The following is a 22,667-nucleotide window of genomic DNA, read 5'->3' as shown; positions in this document are numbered from 1 at the left end:
TGTCACTCCCCGAATTCTGGATCCACAATTCTATTCATGATCCTTGACTTAGAAGTGAGGCAAAAATAGATTTATTTAATTAATGGATCTATAATCATCATTTTTTTCCCCAATATTCGATAACTTAATTATTTCTCCATTACCTTTATCAAATCTAGAACAAAAGGAAAAAAAAAAAAGAAGAAAGAGATCATTTTAACATGTTAACACAATTCAAATTACATCTTTAGTCTCGTATACCCCTTGGTATTTACTATTAAAAACTAATAACTACCTAATGAATTGCTACAGGTGAGAAGTTGTCGTTAAATCGTCTCCTCTCGATCTTGTGCATCGTCATCATTCCTTTCAATTAAAATATGAAATTTTATTAAATAAATTTTCAAAAATATTGGAAAGATATCTTCATTGTCAATATATAATTTCATAACAAATTTAAGTACATCACAATTTCAAACATGCAGCTCTCATATTCTATAATAAATATCTTATTTTAATTGAGAGAGGAAGGAAAAGATAAATACCATCCAAAAAAGAAGATGAACCTATCTTTTTGTTACGATGAGTCTATGATACGACTATGTTGATTTTCTCAATCCTACAAATGATTCTTTCTTCTTTGATAATAACAAACACTCAACGCTTATTGAGATTGCATAAGTTTTTTTATTTTATTTTAACATTTAATGAAGTTCCAGATAAAAGTATGTGAAGCAAATGATGAAGATTCGTTTTTTTAGGATGAGATTAAACTTTTAAATGAAACAAAGTTATACTCCCAAAAAATTTATGGAATGCTATATGGCATTACCTCATTTATTTGCTCTAAATCTTAATTCTCTTACCAATTTGGGTCATTAATTAATTAAGGATTTTTTTGTTTTACTATCTTTGGCATTCTTTCATATTATAAGTGAATATAAAAGACATTAATTTGAATTTAAAAAATGTTTTCAAAATGCATAATCTCTATTTAAAAAAGGATCTTAAATGTAGAATGATCTTCCTAATTCATGGGTCCTACTCAACAATCAATGTTGGGAGTCAAAATTTGTCTGGTATGGGTTAAAAGTTTCGGATTTGACTAATTTTTTGTGTGAAGATGATCTCTATGGTGAGGAGATCAGCCTCACAAAAAATCAGTTCAATCTGAAACTTCTAATCTCATAAAAAGTGGCTTATAAGTTGTAAAATAGTGGATCATTGATGTTTACTATTAGTTTGTAAATCAATTTTGATGGGGTTAAAAGTTCAGAATGGGCTAATTTTTATTTTGCGAGGATAATCTCCTCACTATAGAGATCATCCTTACAAAAATAATTTAGCCAAATTCAAAATTTTTAACTTATATAAGAAAACTTTTAACCTATATATATATATATATATATGAGTCCCGTTCAGCAACAAACATTTTGGCAAAACATTTTTCAAAACATGGGTTAGAGGTTTTGGAATGGGCTGATTTTTGGTGATGATGATCTCCTCACCGTAGAGATCATCCTCACCAAAAATCAGCCCATTCCAAAACCTCTAACTTATGTTTTGAAAAATGTTTGCTAAAATTTTTGCCATTGAACGCTATCCATATATATATATATATATATATATATGGGGGCGGTTCAAGGGCCATATGAGAAAACATATGAAAAAACTTTCGTTTTTCAAAATAAGAGTTAGAGGTTTTGGATTGAGCTGATTTTTTGTAAGGATGGTCACTATAATGAAAAGATCATCCTCACAAAAAATCAGCTCAATCAGAATCTTCTAAATCCCTCAAAAGTGATTTACAAATTAGTGGTAAAAATTGGTAAAAAATCGATGGTCCACATTCTAAATCACTTTTAATGGGGTTAGAAGTTTCAGATTGGGCTGATTTTTTTTTTTTTTTTGGGTGATCTTCCCATCATAGAGATCATCCTCACAAAAAATCAACTCAATCCAAAATTTCTAACCCATATTTTAAAATTTTATTAAAAACGAAAGTTTTTACATATGTTTTCTCATATGGCCCTTGAACCTGACCCTATATATATATATACTTTGATTGAATGGAATAAGTTGGATTAGGTCTGAAAAATATTGATTTTTGGATCGAATCTGCAATAATGCATATCACATCAGATCGGATCCACACTTGATGTCTTGACCCTTGAACGAGTCCGGATAAGGTCCGGGTCTATTAAATTACTTACTTATTAGATCTTAACCCGATCCAAATCTGATCCACCGACGATACCGTCGTAAAGGGGAACGCACTCCTTAACGAAACCACAAACCCTAGATATAAGTAGCTAGTCTGGGGTTTTTTTTTTTTACTTCTGGTCGAGAGAGAGAGAGAGAGTTCAGAGTTGAAAGCTAGGGGTTTTTGGTCGAGTCTTCCACAGTCGATCACTATGGGACGCATGCACTCACGAGGGTAAGTTGATTATAGGTTTTCTGTTTGATTTGCAGTTTTAATGGTGATTCGTCTCAATTCGATCCATCCCTCTCTCTAATCCTCCATTTTTCTCTGTTTTTTTCTCCTTTTATAGTAAGGGTATTTCCGCTTCGGCCTTACCGTACAAGAGAACTCCGCCTAGTTGGCTCAAGATCTCCTCTCAAGACGTAAGCAAACCCTTAATACTCGAATCCCTTCTTCTCAATCTCCATAACCAACATCATCTCTCCGGTATGAAACCCTAACTGTTCAATCTCACCATCATTTGTGTCAATTTCGTTTCAGGTTGAGGAGAACATCTGCAAATTTGCAAAGAAGGGTTTGACGCCATCCCAGATTGGTGTCATTCTTCGTGATTCTCATGGAATTGCTCAGGTCAAGAGCGTGACTGGGAGCAAGACCTTACGTATTCTTAAGGCCCATGGTGAGTTTTTTTTTTTCCTTAATTTGATTTCGATGATTAAAAAATGTGGGATTTGATCTTTGAGAATTTGAATTTTGATTGTTAGGGCTTGCTCCTGAAATTCCGGAGGATCTTTATCATCTAATTAAGAAGGCTGTTGCGATCCGAAAGCATTTGGAAAAGAGCAGGAAGGATAAAGACTCTAAATTTAGGTTGATTTTGGTTGAGAGCAGGATTCACCGACTTGCTCGCTACTATAAGAGGACCAAGAAGCTCCCACCTGTCTGGAAATAGTGAGTCTCTCTGCCCACCTAATATTCTTTAGTTTTTTTTCGATTTGGATGACAGTTGTATTTTTTTATAGCTATGGGTTTGAGATTTAATCTCTTTGTTTCGTTGGAAACATTTATCATTGGTATGATTTTAAAGATTCATCTAATAGGTTCTTTCACTAATGGGGACTAGTGGAGTGATGAAGCGAAGGTTAGTAAATATTTTGAAGAATTATGTAACTAAAAATGTGATCTTGGAAAGTGAGGGGGTTAGGAAGTAGAGAAAAAAGTGGTAGTCAAATACTTGTTGAGATGGAAAATGGACGTAGTGATTTGCAAAAATATAACTATGGTCAAGTTAAAGAACTTTGTTGACATGTATCCTCTTATGGATTTGTCTATGGGAGATGGTGTATTCCATTGGATCACAAGCCAATGGTCAGTGGGAAAGAAACCACATTTTCAGGTTTGCAAAGAATCTGATCAATTTAGTTTCAGTTGGGTTTTTTATGTGCCTCTATTTATTTATGCATGATGTGATGTAAAGACAACAGAAGGTAGCAAACCTTAATTAACTCCTAACCACTTGATTTAATGAATCACATAGAAAATTACATAAACATATATATATATATATATATATATATATATATATATATATATATATATATATATATATATATATATATTATAAGTCAAAGATCTTTATTGAATGAAACATGGTTGAGGTGGCCATGAAAAGGTACAAAAAAAGAAAAAGAAAAAAGAAACGAATGAAAAAGAAAGAAAACCCCCAAATTACACTTCAATGCTATACACCCAACTCCATTTTGTTACAAAATCTTCAAAGAACCCCATTCAATTCTTGGAAAACCTTGCTCCAAAGAAAAACAGGTCCCAAGATTGAGAACAAAATTCCTTGCAAGGAAGTCTCCTTTCCCTCGAAAGTCTTAAGGTTTATCTCTTTCCAAAGCTCTCAACAAATCGCGAATGGTATCAAACTCCAAAGTTTTCTCTTGAAGGCCGAGAAACCAACTCCAAAGGCTAACCACCCAGCAACTAAATCGCAAAAACTCTTCGGAGCACACCAAGAAACTCCAAAAAGGCCCAAGACATGCCACCAAATCACAGAAGTCATCTTGCAATGAAGAAGTAGATGGTCCGTAGACTCGCCATCCCACTTACGAAGGCCACAAAAATTTACCAAAATGATTCCCCTCTTCACAACATTGTCCAACGTAGCTACTTTTTGTTGGCCTCTAACCACCTAACATTGAGGACCAAAACTTCTAACCCATTTTTCAAGCTAGCTTACTTTCCCAGAATTAAAACTTCTAGCTATTGTGTGGGATTTCCTTATATATGCATGGATGATATCAATCAAATTGGTAGTATTTGGAACCTTTAGAGCTTGGTTATTTTATCCTAATTATTAATGTCTGGCTCTTACATGTTATTTTAACCTTTGTTATACTTTTTCTAAGATATGTAATTTTTTTTTTAAAGCTTTTATTCACTTCTTTAGTTGAGTTTAAATGGTTATGGGTGTGGATCTATTTTATGATTGTAGTAATTAGGAGATGAGATGGGGTTGTTGACAGATTAGTATCTTTCTTAGTTGGGTTTTCAGTCTGTATGTAGAGGTGTAAAAGAAGCTTGCAAGCCTGATAGTCGACCTGAGCTCGACGAGAAAAAACCTGCTAAACTTGCACAAGCCAGTCCTGAGTCTGGTCTGGCCCTGATTTTAAATCTCCATCCTGACATTGCAGACAAAACCTTCAAAGTTTCTTAAATCTCTCTTTTTGTTTTTTTCAAGTTTCTTAAATCTCTTTTTTTCTTCTAATTGGTTCAGCGTATTCTCATATCTTTGTTGTTTTGAATCTTTACCAAGTAGATAGATCCGTTATTGGCTAGGATTAGAAAGAGAGAGGGCTCGAGTGGGGTTTCATGGACCCTTTGATTTTGAAGAAGTAGAAGGAGAAGGTGCCGTCTCAGTGTAAAATTTACACTAAAGGCTTAGGCATCTTTTTTATTTGATATTCTTCTTATGTTGATGGGTTTCCCACCTTGACAGAGATCCAAAAATTTACACTTGATATGAGCCAGGTCCATAACATGGAATTCTCATTTTCTTTTTTCTTTCTCTCTCGATCTCTTTCTCTTTTTTTTTTTTTATAAAAATAATAAGTAATTTTGCATTTGTTGGATTATAGATAGAGAGGAGAGGAGATGGGTTTTTCCCTTAATTCCTCTTGTCAAACCACTGGTGCATACAAAGAAAGCCAATGGAATGATTGGCAGCGGCCAGACAATCGTAGAGATGTGTATATCCACCGATGACTGATTCAATCAAGTCCTGATTTGTCTACTAATTTCATCTCACTCATATTTTATTGCAATCTTCTCATCTGATGGCTGTGGTGTTTGATCAAAATTTGTTAGCTTTGTGGCTTGTATTGTATGATCAGAATATTGTAAATGGATGGACTTTGAAACTCATTTACCATTTTTTACTGTAAAAGGTGTTTCCCAGGTGAAAAAACTAAAATGTTGTGTTAATTATTTATTTTGAAATTTTTTTCCTTTTTTAAAACTCTTTTTATAAAAAAATTGATCTTGCCCAAAGGCTGCTATAGGTTAGAACCGTGTTTCAGTATTTGGTATTTTATACTGGGCTGGCCCAAAACCCAGTCTGATACTATTTTGCACAACCCAAATCCTGGCACAGCTGGATTTACATCCCTTGCTTTATTTTGTCAAAGAGAGATTTGGGGCACTTGTTGCTATGGCATTTGAATGCTCTTATACATTGTATAATGACCCAAGTCATAGCCTAGTATTTTTTATATTAAAAAAGAGATCTCACCATAACTTTCTTGTTGCCACAACGTCTTTTTCACTGTGTTGTTTTAAGGTTAAAAAGGCAGTAATGAACAGAGCAAACAGCCCCAAAATTTGGGCTAGTCTTTGATTATTTTATGAAATTCTCATCTCTGTTGGTACTTTTTTTTTATTAAATAATTTCTTTTAAAAAAGAGCATTTGTTCTGTGATAAATTCATGATATTTGTAGTGATCTCATTCTATTATGTCTGCACAATCATCTTTTGTATTTTCATTGAGTTTCTTTGATTGTTTATATACTTGCCATGTCTTTAATAGTTTTTCATATCTTTGCTAAAGCTGTTACCTTTTTCTTATGCAGCGAGTCCACGACTGCCAGCACTCTTGTGGCTTAGGGCTTGTATGTTTGTTGGTGTGATTTTGGGTTTATCCAAAGGTATGGATGTATCCTAGCACACACTGGTATTTTTCTTACTTTTCAGTTAAAATTTTGTGTAGTGAAAGTAGAGAGTTTTTTAGGGAATTTTTTAAAAAGAGTACATCTTAATGTTTAACTTGAAACTCTTGTACGAATTCCGTTTATGATCTCTTGGAGCAAGTATTATTGTTGAATTTTAAAGGTACACCCGTTATCTGGAAGTTTTTAAATGTGTACAACTAAACCAAATTCTTCAAATCAACTTGTTAACATCAGGTTTTGGCTTGCTTTGTACCTGGTTTAGAGTGATTTTAGTTGGCAATATATTGGTTTTGTTTCAACATTGCTGAGGAGATGGCCCTTTGAACTAATGAAATTGCTTGGATAAATTCAAATTTGATTTGGAACATACATTTATGTGATTTAACAGTTGGTTTAAAAATAAGGCTACAAAGACGAAGATTGGTAAAATTACAATACAAGAGTTGTTTTGAGTTCAAAACTCCAACAAATGTTTAAAGGTCTTGGTATCCTTTTTTATTGGTTTTTGTTTAATTCAAGTAATTCATGTATGATTCATAAATGAAACAGTATACTTATTGAATCAACTTGGAAATGCAGGTGTTGGTTTAGAAATTCAATCGAGTTAAGAGGTTATTGTTTCATGTTTTTAAAGGAAAACAAAAGTAATAGTTTCTTATTTTTTTAGAGATATTCTATTGCCAAACCACTCCAATTCATATGTAAATCACCAAAGAATTAGCACGCATCATGGGGTGGTATTAGTAAGAATTGGTAAGGATTTCATCCTTACTAAAATGGGGTTCTTGTCTCAACTTGTGGCATCCAAAACCATGACCCAATGCTTCAGGGGTTGGTAGAGGGTAAAATTCTATCAACTTTGGGAAATAAATTATTGGTCGTCTTTGAATTTTAATTTTAAATTTGGGAGTTAGGTGGAAGTTTTCTAAATCTTACTATCTAAAGTGTTACTGTTTCTCAAATATTATTTGAAAGTAATTTTAACTTTTATAATTACCATAATCATTATTTTGAAATAACTTTATAAAAAGGAAAGTTGGTATACATTCATGTAGCATGTAATATTAATGTTGAAAAAAAAAAGAATATTAGATATGTTGGAAGTAAAAAAGAATATTATATTTCTAATATATTATTTGAAAGTAATATAATTTTTTTTATAACTATAAATAATTTTAAAATTAGATTTCTTAAAAAAAGAACTTAGGATATGTTGAAATTTTTATCATTTGTTTATAGATATCTAGTATAATATCAGTAATTTTTTGATTGTTTGTTGAGGAATGGGATGGAGTAGGGCTGCAGCTTGGGCCAACCCTGCTCCCAACCCAAGCTTGACAAATACTAACCTGTGCTCTTGCTCACCCGAATGAAATGCTCAATCCTAACCTTAACCAAGTCAAGTTAATGCATTTCTCATTAATACAAGGTAATTTAGTATTGGTAAGGGTTTATACAAAGATTGAAAAACTAAAAATTTACAATTATTTTTTTAAAAAATGTGTTTCAAAAGTTTTTACAGAGAGAAGGATAATAAGATTAATTAAAATAATTGTTTTTATTAATAATTGTAATTTTTAATAAAAGAAAAATATTTAAAGTTATAATATAATTATTATATGATAATATAGAATTACGTTTAAAATAAAGCATTCAGAACAAATCAATTATTATCTAATGAAAATAATTACATGTTAGTTTTGATATATAAATAAATAAAAGCATACATATTTAAATTATGAGTGTGAAAGAATCAAAATAAAAAATATTTTTAAATTATAATCATATTAAGTTTAGGTTTGGGCAAATCGGATTGGTCGACACCAATACCTGCGTACAATCTAATTTGAATCAGGAAATTTTTGTTGTTGTTGAGGCTGAACTCAAGTTAATTATGCCTAGACCTGACCCAAGGTTGGGTTCAACCCAGCGATTTCAGATTTTGCCCTACCAAGTTGCAGCCCTAGATAGGAGTACCAAAAGATTTGCAATTTGTTCTAACTCGATAGCTAGACTCAGAACAATCATATTTTCTAGTTTTAGTTCTTGTCCATTTATATCTAAAATAAATGGGATTGAAATTAGAATTGCAGATCCCCATTAGTTCCAATTCTCATAACATAAATGAGATACAAAACGCGCATCATGGTAGAATTTCATCTTTTACACGTGCAAGTCACATTTTAATTATAAAATGTGAGAAAATGTCTTCTAGTAATCATTGCAAAAAATTTCTGTTTCAAGAAAACAACGCATTATTTGTTTCCTAAAGAAGTGCGCTAATGTTTTTCCCAAAAAATTAAAATTTATTTTCTTTTACAATAAGTTAACTTTTAAAAGAAGTTTAAAAACCATGTATAAAAAATGTAATATTTTTAACTTTAAAAGGAAAACCTTCAACCATGAACAATATAAAAAAGGGAATTTAAAAAAAAAATTAAAATTAAAAAGATTCATTGATCCTATCAATTCATTTTCTTTTATGTTCAACTCTAATCAGGTTTAAAAGGTAGTTTCAAAATCAAAAGCTTTTTTTACTCTGATTTCAATTTAGTTGTTGATTAAATGGATACACATTAACATCCTAAAATGGGATGATTGACAAAAAATGTAGATGGTACCATTTAAGATTTGAGTACCTCGAAATTATCTTATCTAATAATCACGTTTAATAATATAATGCCATCCATTAATATGATTCGTTGTGTCCGTCAAAAGCTTAAAGATTGCCAAGTATTATTATTATTATTATTATTATTATTTCTTTAATTTTTTAATAACATCCTCTTGAGTGAAAGTCACCTTTTGGTAAATGATTTAAATTTTGATTTAGTAATTTGAGTTTTTTGAAGGAGGCATTTCAAGTATTGTACTCCAGTTTCATATGCCTTCTAGGTTATACAAAGAGAGCTGCTATTGACACCCCAATTTTTTTACTTAGTATACCCTACTTTCTTAAATTATTTATCACCCTCCAATTAAACATTAAAACACACTCTTCAAATTATAATCTCAACATTACATAACATTATAACACTTATTCAAATAATTTCAATAGTTTTTTACAATTATAATTAGACTAATATAAAATCTTAAATCTAAGAAATAGAAATATAGCCAAAAAAGAAAGACAGAGCTTTTCTATTAGCATCCCAACTTTTACTTGTTCTCAATCATTCAATTATTTTCACTAATTTTAATTTCAATGTAATGAGTAAAAGTTAGGGTGTTGGGGGTGCCAATAACAACCCTCTTTAAGCAAATTGTGTCTTTTTCACTAAAGTGCAGGGTTATATGCACCATTAATTATTACTAAGGGCACTCTGCACCATAGCCAAAGATTTTGTCTTATACAATTTAAAAGTTTTGGAATGTCTTGATTTTTTTATGAGATGAGATCAACCCAATACAAAACTTCTAACTAGGCCTGTCAACGGATACATATCTGATCGGATATTGCTATATTCGAATCCGAATTTTTTTAGTGATATCCGAATTCGAATTCGAATCCGATCGGATACCAGTAGCAAATATTCGAATTCGTATCCGAATAAATTATCAGATATCCGATTCGAATTCGAAATTTACTATTCGAAAATTATCCGAAATTATTTACTATTTAAAATATCCAAAATTTATCCGAAAAAAAAAAAAATCCTAACTTGACGATGTCGTTGAGCTTTTGAAAAAGAGAGAAAGAGAGAAAGAGAAAGAGATTCCGACGTCGATTCATCTACCTGATGCTCGTCGGCTGGAGAAGATTGTGATTATACCGTTATGGAGCTCGCACAATAAAAAAAAGAGGGTTTTAATTTTATTTTGAGAGAGAGAGAGAGAGAGGGAGGAAATACCTACTTTGATATTCGTCGGTCGGAGAAGAGGGTGGCTAGTGGGAGCTTGCATAGCTAAAACCCATTTGCTGGTTCTGCGTTTTGCTAATTCTGTGTTATGGGTTGAGAAGATAACATTTGAACTTTAGTTTCGTTGTGAAACTTGAATACACGAAAACACGAAATAACAATATATATATAATTATATATTATATATATATATATATATTTATATATATATATATATATAATATAATCTAATATGGGTCCCGTTCAACACCCTAAGTTTTACCACACACTTTAACAAACGTTTTTTGTCCTACATGGGTTAGAAGTTTTGGAATGGGCTGATTTTTGGTGATGATGATCTCTATGGTGAGGAGATCATCCTCACCAAAAATCAGCTCATTCCAAAATTCTTAACCCCATCAAAAAATGGTTTACAAAAAATGGACGGTCCACGATTTTTCAACTTGTAAAACATGGGGCTAAACATTTCAGGAATGGGCTGATTTTTTGGGGAGGATGATCTTCTAATCATAGAGATCATCCTCCCCCAAAAATCAGCCCATTCCAAAACTTCTAACCCATGTAGGACAAAAAACGTTTGTTAAAGTGTGTGGTAAAAAACTTAGGGGTGCTGAACATTTCCCTATATATATATATATATATATTTTGTTATGCAATATGAATACGTAATACATGTCTTTAGAATCAGAGCGGATATTATCGAATTGGATTTCGTAACATCCAAATTTATATCCGAAACTCATTCGAATGTTAAATTAACATCCGAATTCGAATCTGATATTCAAAAATTTCGGATAATATTCGATTTTTTGAATTTGAATTTGAATTCGAATTTGGATTTTGGCTATCCATTGACACCCCTACTTTTAATCCCATTAATAGTTATTTACAAAAAATAAAATAAAAAAAATGAGAATTTATGATTTTTCAACTTGTTTTAATGGGATTAGAAATTTCAGAATGAGCTGAATTTTGTGAGATGATCTCCTCACCGTAAGGATCATTCTCATAAAAAATCAGTTCATTCCTCACCGTAAGTTTGACAATTGTTTTTTTTTTTTTACAATGGTGTGATACGCTAGTAATAATTGGGGTCCCTCTAAAACTAGCCGTCACTAAACCCTACCGCCCTAGCTTCACTTCCGTGTTGTATGAATTTCATTCATGAAGAGATAGAGAACTCTTTCATCTCCGTCTCTCCCTTCTTTTTTATAGTTCTCTCTCAGTTGTCACTGTGCGGGTCTCGGCACACAAAATCAAAATCAAAATCGAGCATATGGCGTACGCAGGGATGAAGCCTACAAAGCCTGGGTTTGAAGAAACCCAAGAAACTTTGCACCGCATTAGGATTACCCTCTCCTCCAAGAGCGTCAAGAATCTCGAAAAAGGTCTATATTTATTTATTTATTTATATAATTTCTTAATGTTTTCGATCAGATTCAGAGATGCAAACTGTGATTTGTTTGTTTTGTTACAACAGTATGTGCAGATCTGGTTCGAGGTGGAAAGGACAAGCAGCTGAAAGTGAAGGGACCTGTGAGGATGCCAACTAAGGTTCTCAACATCACTACCAGGAAATCCCCTTGTGGTGAAGGTATCCATTCTCTTTTTCTATCTCTATTTCTAGTTGATGCGAATTCATGGTGGTAGTGTCGTAGTGATACCTTTGTTCGTCGTTGAAATCTGCAATCACAAAAGAACCATGAAAAATAAGCTCTTGGATTGAACCTTTGAACTGTTGGAATTTTGTGGTCATTGAGGCCTTAGTACTACTCTCCATTGACTCCTTGTATTGTGTTTTCTCATGGTGATGTACATTTATTTGTATCTTAGTTCCCCATGGACAATTGGTATGGCTTGCGACTTGAGAGCTAGAACAACATCATAAGTCCTAAAACCCAGATAGATCGGGTCCATAAGGCATGTGGCCTAAAACACCACATTTTTGGGTTTATGGGTTAGTCCTTATTGAGGTTTAGATTTAGGCATGAGGCATGTGACCTCATGTGTGAAGGTTCAAAGGCTTGCGTGGACATGAGCCTAAAATCTCAAAGATAGTGACCTTCATTGCATGCAAGCATGATAGCCGTAATTTAAGAGCGAAATGATAGAACTTTCTTTCCATGCATGTGGTATGAGAGAAATCCCCCTATACTCCTATAGAGTGGGCATGTGATGGATGCATGTCTAAACTTGCCCTTAGGAGATATCTGGAACCCATTGGATTAGTGATTGGTTTATTTGATCTTTCCTATGTTTCGATTGGTCAAACATGGACTACAACAAAGAGATAAATTAGCATGGATCAATTGGACTTAGTGAGGCTTGGATTGTAATCAGTTGCAAAAGGCTCACATGGGATGCCTTCTTCTGTTATTAGTCATAAACTAAGTGTGCTCATGCTTGAATTTCTTCTAAGGTTTTCATAGTCTTGTTTTTGTTTATATTGTAAGTCCTTGATGGCCACAAGGACCTACTGGGTTTTATCTTGGCAAATATTTTTTTTCCCCTTGATCTAAGGGCCAAAAGAAATGATAAAGATATATGGTCGAGATTTAGAGATGATGGTGCATCTAGATCTAAGGGCCAAAATTAATTCTCAGCTCTCACCTTATGGATCTTCCAATTATTATGTAGAATAAATGTGAAGCTTCAACCATAATGGAGTTTTCATTTTGATGAGTCTTTTCAAATACCCATGACAAGTTATCCCATTATAAGTCCTTTAATAAGTCTTTCCATCTCCATGATGAGTTACACTTGTCATGACTTTTTGTATCGCCTCTTAACGACCTTTGTTATACCCTCAAAACTCTATAAAAACCTCTCAATAGTTCCATCATTGACATAAGAAAATTGCTAAAGCATTTTCTTAGTTGTGTTTTAGAGTTCTCCTCTTAAGTATTCTTCATTTGAAGCAGTGGGCCATCTATCCGAAGGATAATATTGAGTGTACTACGCCCTATTGGGGTGACCTTTAGGCATTAACAATCTATAGCCTTGCTCATGTTTCTCTCCTAGTTACTAACATATCTTGTTCTTATAGTTTGTGTTTTTTATTTTAATTGTGGTAGCACCTTGTTGATCTTTTGTTTTTTTGTTTTATCCATGTTACCATGTATAACAAAGTCGTAGTACCATTGTAAATGGTGCAATTTAGTGAATAGAATTGATTAAAATCATTGATTTTATTATTACTTTTTATTATACCTGCCATCTAATACTATGCACATGAACTCCTTAAAGTGCCACCCATTTGACATAAGTAGGATTTGTTAGGTAAGCATTTTTCAAAATTATGCCTCAATCTTCCACTTTTAGACTCTCCTTTAGAGTTTCACATTCCATTTGGAGAGTACAACAAGCATTTTTTTTAGGTTATTCTTCTGCCAGTTACTTCCATGCTCCCATCATCTTATTGCTTTGGTAAGATTGACACTGTAGCACTCAGCTTATAATATCCAATGTCCTTCATTTTGTATTTGCTATTGTTTTTGGTGTTCTTGAACAGTTTTTCTTTTCTATTCAAAAAGAGAATTCTTTTAGCCCAATTTGTTGGTAGTTTATAATCCTTCATCTCTCTCTCTCTCTCTCTTTTAATAATATTGGAATTTCCTATTTACATCTCATACCTTTCATTCCACCACTTTTTAATGGATGGCTGATCCATCAAGTTCTCCCTAATGGGAAACTCTACCAGTAGGCCCTCTGTCATGTTCTCATTGGACAAATTGCACCTTGGGCTCTATGCTAAATTTGAACAAATTATACGTGGAGTCCATTTTGAAAAACTTGACAATTGTATGGGGCGTGTGGGGAGGAGGAGGGTTCAATTCGTTTTAATACAAGAAAGTTAAAAAAAACAAAAAATCGAAAAAAAATTGGGACTATAAAAATGATGTTTTAAAGCAATAAAATAGGTGTATAATGTTAAGGTTTTGCGAGATGGAGAGAGGTAGATGTCAAGGCTGATTCAGTCGATCAGAAAAAAAGGAACATTTTTTGTTTTGTTTTTTTGATTCATTTGATTATTTGATGAATATGGAGAATCACCGATTAGTTCCATGAATCATTGATTAATTCAGTAAATTAATCGGGCAACCCATTATTTACCGATTTTTTTTCTTCTAATTTTCGGAGAATTTTGTTGGAGTGCCTGGGTCACCACAATTCTTTGGTAATGCTATCTTCTTTTATGTACACCTTGTGTGTACATGGAAGGGAATTCTTGCTTAGTTTTATGTCTTTGATTAAAGGATTGACAAGTATTGTGTGTGTGATCTATAAAAAAAGTAACGCGCATGTGGGTAATTATGAGAATGTTTTCTTAGTAAAATATTATTTTGGGAAAATGCTCTTGAGATGAGCGTATTTGTCAAAGAGAGAACAACACTAGGATTTTCCACTTTGATGAGAAAATCATTTTTCTTAGGGCTAGACCATAGACTATTTTCCTACCTAGGCATAACAATTTTTTTTTACAAGTACAGAAATATTTAGTTAGGAAAGCAGCAAAACAAGAAGAGGGAGGCCGAGGTGACCCCCAAAGGAAATTAGAGCAAAAAAGTAAAAAAGAACCTTGGCATAACAATTGTTTTCTTGGGAAAAATAATTTTCCTATGAAAATGTACAATCATTCACCTGCAAATCCCATTTCCCAAAAAATGAATCATTCAATCCCTCAATTGTTGATGGTATTAGCTTGCTAAGATCATCTTCAATGGAGATGTTAAAAGGTGTCACGTAGGCACCTTTAACACATGTTAACAAACATACAAACTTGTTTTCATCTTCAATATACATGTTAAATTTAAAGTCTTAACGTTTCTTTTTTCAAAAATACCAGTTGACTTAAAAATTGAGGGAGTTTAACATGTTGATGTGACTAGCTAAAAGGCTAGCCCTCATCTTCAATGTACATGTTAAATTTTAAGTCTTACATTTCTTTTTTCAAAAATATTAGTTAAATTAAGAAATGATAGAGTTTAATATACTGACGTGACTAGCTAAAAGGCTAGCCATTAAAGCATCTACAATGAACGTGTTAGTGAGTGGCACCTTTAACACATGCTAACAAGCAAACTTGTTCTCATCTCCAAGGTACATGTTAAATTTTAAGTCATAACATTTATTTTGTCAAAAATATCAATTGAATTGAGAATTGATGGAGTTTAACATGCTGACATGGCTAACTATAGTTAGAGCATCTACAATGGATGTGCTAGTGGGTGACACTTTTAACGCATGCTAACAAACAAACATGTTCTCATCTCCCATGTACATATTAAATTTTAATTCTACAATTTTTTTTTTCAAAAATATCAGTTGAATTGAGAATTGATGGAGTTTAGCATGTTGACATGACTAGCTTAAAAGTTAGCTATAGTACATTATCGACAATGGACGTGTTAGTGGATGACACCTTTAACATATGCTAACAAACAAACTTGTTTTCATCTCCAATGTACTTGTTAAATTTTAAGTCTAATATTTCTTTTAAAAAAAATATCAGTTGAATTGAGAATTGATAGAGTTTAACATGCTAACGAGGCTAGCTGAAACGCTAGTCATAGTCAGAACATCTACAATGGACGTGTTAGTGGTTGGCACCTTTAACACATGTTAGCAAACAAACTTGTTCTCATCTCCAATGTACATGTTACATTTTAAGTGCTAGAGGGAGGAAGCATGGGGAGCTCTATGTCTTGGAAGATGACCAAGTTTTTGCATTAGTAGCAGTAACTAAAGCCAGAATATCAGGAAAGAAAGTATCGGCATTCTTGTGGCACCACTGATTGGGACATGCAAATTGATCTACGGGTGCTGATCAACTCTTGCCTTTATTTTTATGAAAAATATCCTTTTTTATGTACTAGTTGCTAACATAACATTTATTTTTAAAAAAATATCAATTGAATTGAAAATTGATGGAGTTTAACATGTTGACATGGCTAGCTAAAGTAGGGTTGGTAATGATTCGATTTTTATCTGATCCGAAAAAATTGGATTTTGATTAAAATTTTGGAGGTTTAGATCAGATTCAAATTACAGTTTAAAAGTTTCGATAAATTTCAGATCGGTTTCGGATCAACACTAATCCAAGTTGCAAAAAATCCGATCCGATTTTTACACTCTTTAAATATACATAACTCACTTGTCTCCTCTATGAAGAAAACCTCATTTCCCTTTTAAACAAAATCCACACCCAGCCCTCTTTATCCCTTTCTCAGAATCAACAAAACCCACCTCTCTCTCTCTGTTTCAGAATCAACAAAACTCAGTCCCCTCTTTTTGTTTTAGAATTAAAGGATTTTAGAATTTAGGATTTGAAGGAGGTTATACCTTCAAAATTTAGGATTTTAGAGTTTAGTTTAAGACTTGAAGAGTTGGCAACAACACACCACCGACTGTAACGCTGACACAAGCAAGGCAGCCATCTACCTATCTCCTTTTCTCTCCATAGAGAATCACGAAGGATCTCAACTTCAATGCTGACCGAGGTACCTCCCTCTCTCTCTAATTTGAATCTGACATAGTTCTTAAACTCAACCATATGAGTTGACTATTGTTCAATGTCGATGGAATCTCTTCTGTTTAGTCATCCCTATTGTTCATCTATTTTCTCCTCTCTCTCTCTTTCCCCGATCAATGTTGATGGAAAGATGGAAAAATCTTACTTTCTCAATTAATTTGGTTCGGATCAAATTGGATTTGGGTTCTAGGAAAACTTAGTCGGATCATATTTGCTTGTGGGATTTATTGATCCGATCGGATCGGATTTGGTTTATAGGGTAAATTTTTCGGATCGGCAATGGTATGATACTAATCTGGTACCAAACCAATCCGTTGCTAGCCTTAGCTAAAAGAAAGACTAGCCACAGTTAAAGCATCTACAATGGACGTGTTAGTGGGTCTATTTGTGTCAGATCTACTAACTTTACTTGCTTTATGTGCTCCAATGGACTAGCAAGAGGATGTGTTTAGTATGTCACACGTTAAAAATCGAGGTAACTGTGGCTAGCCTTTTAGTTAGCCACTTCAACATGTTAAACTCCATCAATTTTCAATTCAACTGATATTAAAAAAAGAAAAGAAATGTTAGACTTAAAATTTAACATGTACATTGAAGATGTGAACAAGTTTGTTTGTTAACACCTGTTAAAGGTGCCTACGTGACACCTTTTAACATCTCCATTGAAGATGTTCTTAACTGGATTTTTAATGTATGACATGCTAAGCACATCCTTTAGCCAGTCAGTTGGAGCACATAAAGCAAGTAAAGTTAGTGGGTTTGACGCAAACAAATCCACTAACATGTCCATTGTAGATGCTCTAAGTTAGTAAGATCCGTGAAATTTGATACCACAACCTGGGTTCAACACCTATCTTCACCCACTATAATTACTAATCGTTAACCTATTTGCCTATAATAATCTGTTGAAGGAATGCTGGATCAAAGAGAGGATGCCTTAAATTGTATTAGAACATTGATGGTATCCTAGTTTATTATTTTACAAATTTGCCAATATGTGTAATGTTCTTTGCATTATTCTTTGGCATTAATGTATAAAACTGTTACTTATTAAAAAAAACAGTTACTTATCATAAAACAATTACTTATAAAAAATAAAAATAAAATCATCGTATAAAACAGTTGCAGGTGCCAGCTAGCTTAGCTGCTAAAGTCTTTGGGTGATGATACCAGAAACTTGGGTTCAAATCCCACCAGCACTGAGTTGCTGAACTCATTAACAATAAAAATAAGATATAAAACAGTTGATGCATGTAGACTATGACATTTCCTTGGCATGGCTTTGTCCTTAATAAACGAATGATCTTTGAACCGGTTGGATACTTTCTTTACTCATTATTTTATTTGCAGGAACAAACACTTGGGATCGATTTGAGCTCCGTGTACACAAACGAGTGATCGATCTGGTTAGCTCCCCTGAAGTGGTGAAGCAGATTACCTCCATCACCATTGAGCCTGGTGTGGAAGTTGAGGTTACTATTGCGGATCCATGAGACTACATTGTGTCTCTGTTCTCTTTTTCCATTTTTGCTGTTTTTATGCGGCTAGATGTTTCTGTCTTTAGTACGTTCTCTCTTTTGAGTGAAAGATCTACCACCAGAATCCATGAGTTTGTCTCTGTTTTCTTTTGCCTTTTTTTTTTTTTACTTTTCTACACGGCTAGATGTTGGCGTCTCTATATATGCATCTCTTCTCAGTGAAAGATCTATGAGCATAGTTTTTAATACTTTGAGAGATTCATTTTTCATTCATAATTTTGCGTGATAGTCTTTGATCTCAATGGCAGAGCTTACGAGGCATTTAGTAGTTGCTAATGTAGATTTGTTTCTGCTTGCCCACCAAACTTTTACCTCAAATTTAGATTGTGTTAGATGAACCCCCATATGAAGAGTACCTCAATATAACACGTGTCACTATTCTCTGGCTACACATCTAAATTCTCTTGCAGGCACCAAACGGAAAAGATGATGGAATGTCATTGCAGCCTAGACTTTTGATACTAATGGATTTTGGATCATTGGGCAATGAACCAAAAATCTCTAGATCTTCTAGTGAACTTAAAATGCCTCAAGTCTTAACCCATTGCATGTCTTACACCACCTTACTCTGCAGGCTTTTGAAGGACAGAACAATATATACATTGGACATTCGGGCTGTACTCAGATCTTTACCAATTGGTTTTCTCTACATCATCTGAAACTGACCAAGAATCCACCATTTTGGTGGAAAGATATGGGTATTTTAATCATTGAAAACTACAAAATAATTAAAAAAAATTTGGTTTCTGGGTTGCCTATTTTTTTCCAAATGTTTCAGATTCAGTGGAGATTTTTTTCAATTTTTCTTAATCATAATAAGACTTCAAAGTTTAAACTCGGGATCCTTTTCATGGCACAAGGTGCCGTTTATTATTCTCTCTTCAAAGAATGCCATGGCTGAAGATCACAAGAAATTTTGTTCAATGAAATGCTGAAAAAATGACATTGAAATCAGTGAAGGTAAAAGGTGGGAAAGTTTTTAGTCCACCTTTGTTTCTTTTTTATTGTCATGTATGAATTCAAGATTGTTTCTCATTTATCTATTTACCATTTTCAAGCTCCAAAAACTTGAATCCACTCCTATGTCCATCGACTTAAGTTCACTAAATAACTTGTTTATATCTGGGCAAGTCAAATAAATCTATACTAAATTATTAAATTCAAATGATAAATATATGTATTTTTTTTGTTTATCAAAAAGTTATATTGGTTTTGAATCAGATTTCAGATCAATCTATATTCTATTCCAACAAAAAAAAAAAATATTTTTGAGTTGATTTGGATGAGTTCGGGAATTGACTTGACAAACTGGTTCAAACAACTTATAGGAGTAAATCTACAATGGAGATGTTAAAAATCAGATATTAAAAAATGCCATGTAAGCACTTTTTACACATGCTAACAAACACACTTATTCCCATCTCCATAGTACATGTTATTCCATACTTAAAAAACATTTTTTTTCACAAATATATTAGAGAATGTGGCCAGCTAAAAGGCTAGTCATGGTTCATTAAATTTTTAACTTCTGACAAGCTAAATGCATCCTTTAACTAGTCAGTGCTCAAAGAAAATAAGGTTAGCGGATCTGTCTGACACGACTGCTCCACTAACACATCCATTGTAAATGCTTTTATAAGCGTGTGCATCTACTCGACTCCCATGTCCGTCGAGTGAGTCAAGTTTATCGTAGTTAAATACTGTATTAAACTGACTTCCTACAGCACTGCGTTCTGCACAAAATCATGGAAAAAATGCTGAAGTGCCTGTCCAAGACATTAAGTTTCACACTACACTGATCTGAATGTGTGTACAAAATCATATACTTTTCCTCGGAATACGAGTAAAACATCTACGATTTTTCACGCACATCCACATTAGTGCAGTGTGAAAAGCAGGGTCTTGCGCAATCACTCCAAAATCATAGATGCTTTTCCTTTAGTTTTGTGCACACCACCACATCAGCTTAGTGTTGATCACAGTGTTGTAGGAAGTCAATACAAAACTGATGATAAACATAATATCATTATCTAGATTATGTAGTTTTTAGTTAGATAATCATCAAGAACATAATTTACTTATCAAAAAAAAAGAAAAAGAAAACCAATGAACATAATTTCATTACTTATATTTTGGATGGAAAAGCAAGATTTCATTCTTAACCAAGAAAATAAAGTTTAAAGATAGACATAATTAATAAAATAAATTAATGTTCTTAAAATTAATTAGAGTTAAAAGTATTTGAGCTTGGAATTTGAATCCGACAAGGTAGTTTTCAGAGTTGATGTGGCAACCAATTTGAATTTGGTTTTGTCTAGTAGTTGGTTGGGTGGTTTCCCACTCTCGCCCTTTTTCTCTCTCTTTCTCTTCTTTCTGATTCAAAGAAATTTCTCTGTATAACTCTCTCTCCCCTCTCTGATTTTGAGTTAGAAGGAATGTTATTTTCATTAAAATCGTTTCAATTTGTGAATTGTTGATTTTAGAGTGTCATCATAATACAGGAAAGATATATGGATAATGCTGAAGTAACATTAAAATGTACATTGTGGGGGTCAAAAACATTTTTGACGTAGATGTATGTCAGAATCATAGATGCTTTCATTGAGTATGTGTCAGAAATTTCCCCCACGATATACATTTCAATGTTACTCCATCATGACTCAATATACATAGTTGAAGTCTTCAAATAAAATTGAACCAAGATCAAACCATAATTTGACCAATTTGACAAATTTTTGATCCAACCATTGCTTCAATTATTATATAGGCTCCAAGAAGATTTTTATTAGTGTAATGGTGAAAAAAAAAATCTTATCCCCAACCCAAAATGCCTTAATTTTATAATTGGAGTGATACAAGAAAATTACAAGACTCTTAATCAAGGGAGAAGATCATCAATAGAGTATTTTTCCTAGAGCTATATGTTGAAAAAATAATTATTATTGTGGAGGTGTAGGGGGCACCATCCCTTGTTGAAGGTCCCCTTAACCGATCAATGATCTGAGGGTATAGGATGCAGTGTATGATAAATTTGGGGATTCAATTCTAAATCAATTGACAATGAGTAAAGAGGGTCAAGATCTTGTAAGGAGAGAGCAAGGTAATTTGTATCTGATGTGGAACTAAACTCAACACGCCCCACATATGTGGGTCAGATTAGGTCAAAGCATGTGAAGATATGAACTAAGTGATGTGAAAATGAAAAAGACTCGCTCTTGCACCCCTACACATTAATTGGCTGAGATGGAGGGCTGAGGTTTGGCACATCGCAAAACAACATTGAGGTTGTGGGTTCAATCACAGCTTAACCATCGAAAAAAAAGGATGAGATGGATCCTTCCCTTCGCAATTCTCTAGCTAGATGTTAGATGTTGGGGAACAAACGCCGTTTGAGATTAGAAAAAGTTGGATGGGCTTCTCGAAAACGGGGTGAGAGTATGTGTCACGGTGTCTCAATTTCCCCACTTTTCTTCCAAACTTAAAAATTAAAATATACAAATATAAAACACGAAATCTATTCTGCACAAGAAATACAACAGAGTCAAAAGCCACCTCTAATATTCCCAAACTACCCATAACTTTTCACATTGTTTAACAACCTGGCATTCTTGTCATTTTGTAATACTACCCATACTTAATTGGTCAAACCCACCAAATTATCTTGAGAGTAGGTTTTTGTTGACCTTTTTGCCACAAAGAAAAAGCAGAACATAGGAAATACAGAAACAAACAAACCAACCAAACCTACTCACCCCTTTATCAAAAAAATAAAAATAAAAATATTGTGATTCTCAATTACCATCATGAATAATGTGGTAAATTTGATAATGCCACTCCCAATATATATTTTTTTTTTGAGTTTCCTCCCTAAGCTTTTGACCTTGACTCAATTACATTCCATGTGACATGATTTAGGCTCATCGACCACAAAATGCATGGCCCTTCCTTTGGTAGACATAAGGTATGAAAATCAAACTGATTGCTAATTGATTGAACCTTTGCGTAGGCCCACTTGAGATGGGCCAAAATAATTGATCAATGGATTCGGAAGATTGTCTCACAATATTACATCTAAAAGACATGGTTGAAATCAAAACATACATATTGCACTTCTTCATAGTCTTGATTACACCAAGATTTGCCTTGTTGACATTAAGTAATTCTTAGCTCTTGTTTCACTCAAGCATGCATTCTATCCAAGAGTGATGGCATCAAGTATAGGGGTTGACATATTCAAAAGGTATGGAAGTCACAAGAGAGAAATCCCTTATAGGTGCCTTAATGGAAAATGCTGGTAGGGGATGCATTTCTAAGATATGAGA

General features: G+C 33.3%; 2 protein-coding genes across 2 annotated transcripts; both read left to right on the top strand.

Annotated features, from left to right (window-relative positions):
- The first annotated feature begins 2,263 nt into the window (after positions 1-2,263).
- LOC147408077 (small ribosomal subunit protein uS15-like) lies at positions 2,264-6,578 on the top strand. Its single transcript, XM_086436932.1, has 5 exons — positions 2,264-2,416; positions 2,532-2,604; positions 2,723-2,861; positions 2,947-3,133; positions 6,317-6,578. Exons 1-5 carry the CDS (start codon positions 2,394-2,396, stop codon positions 6,348-6,350), a joined length of 456 nt encoding a protein of 151 aa, XP_086293058.1. The 5' UTR covers positions 2,264-2,393; the 3' UTR covers positions 6,351-6,578.
- Positions 6,579-11,417: 4,839 nt separating this feature from the next.
- LOC147408076 (small ribosomal subunit protein uS10y-like) lies at positions 11,418-18,573 on the top strand. The gene is made up of 3 exons (XM_086436931.1): positions 11,418-11,663; positions 11,756-11,869; positions 18,158-18,573. The coding sequence occupies exons 1-3, from the start codon at positions 11,552-11,554 to the stop codon at positions 18,298-18,300; spliced, it is 369 nt and encodes a 122-aa protein (XP_086293057.1). The 5' UTR covers positions 11,418-11,551; the 3' UTR covers positions 18,301-18,573.
- Positions 18,574-22,667: the final 4,094 nt, after the last annotated feature.

The sequence above is a fragment of the Akebia trifoliata genome, chromosome 3 (genome assembly GCF_017979445.1).
Source record: "Akebia trifoliata isolate Shusen 1 chromosome 3, ASM1797944v1, whole genome shotgun sequence".
In the NCBI taxonomy this organism is placed as follows: Eukaryota; Viridiplantae; Streptophyta; class Magnoliopsida; order Ranunculales; family Lardizabalaceae; genus Akebia; species Akebia trifoliata.
Note: the sequence above shows the minus strand (reverse complement) of the source record. Positions and strands in the feature narration are given on the sequence as shown.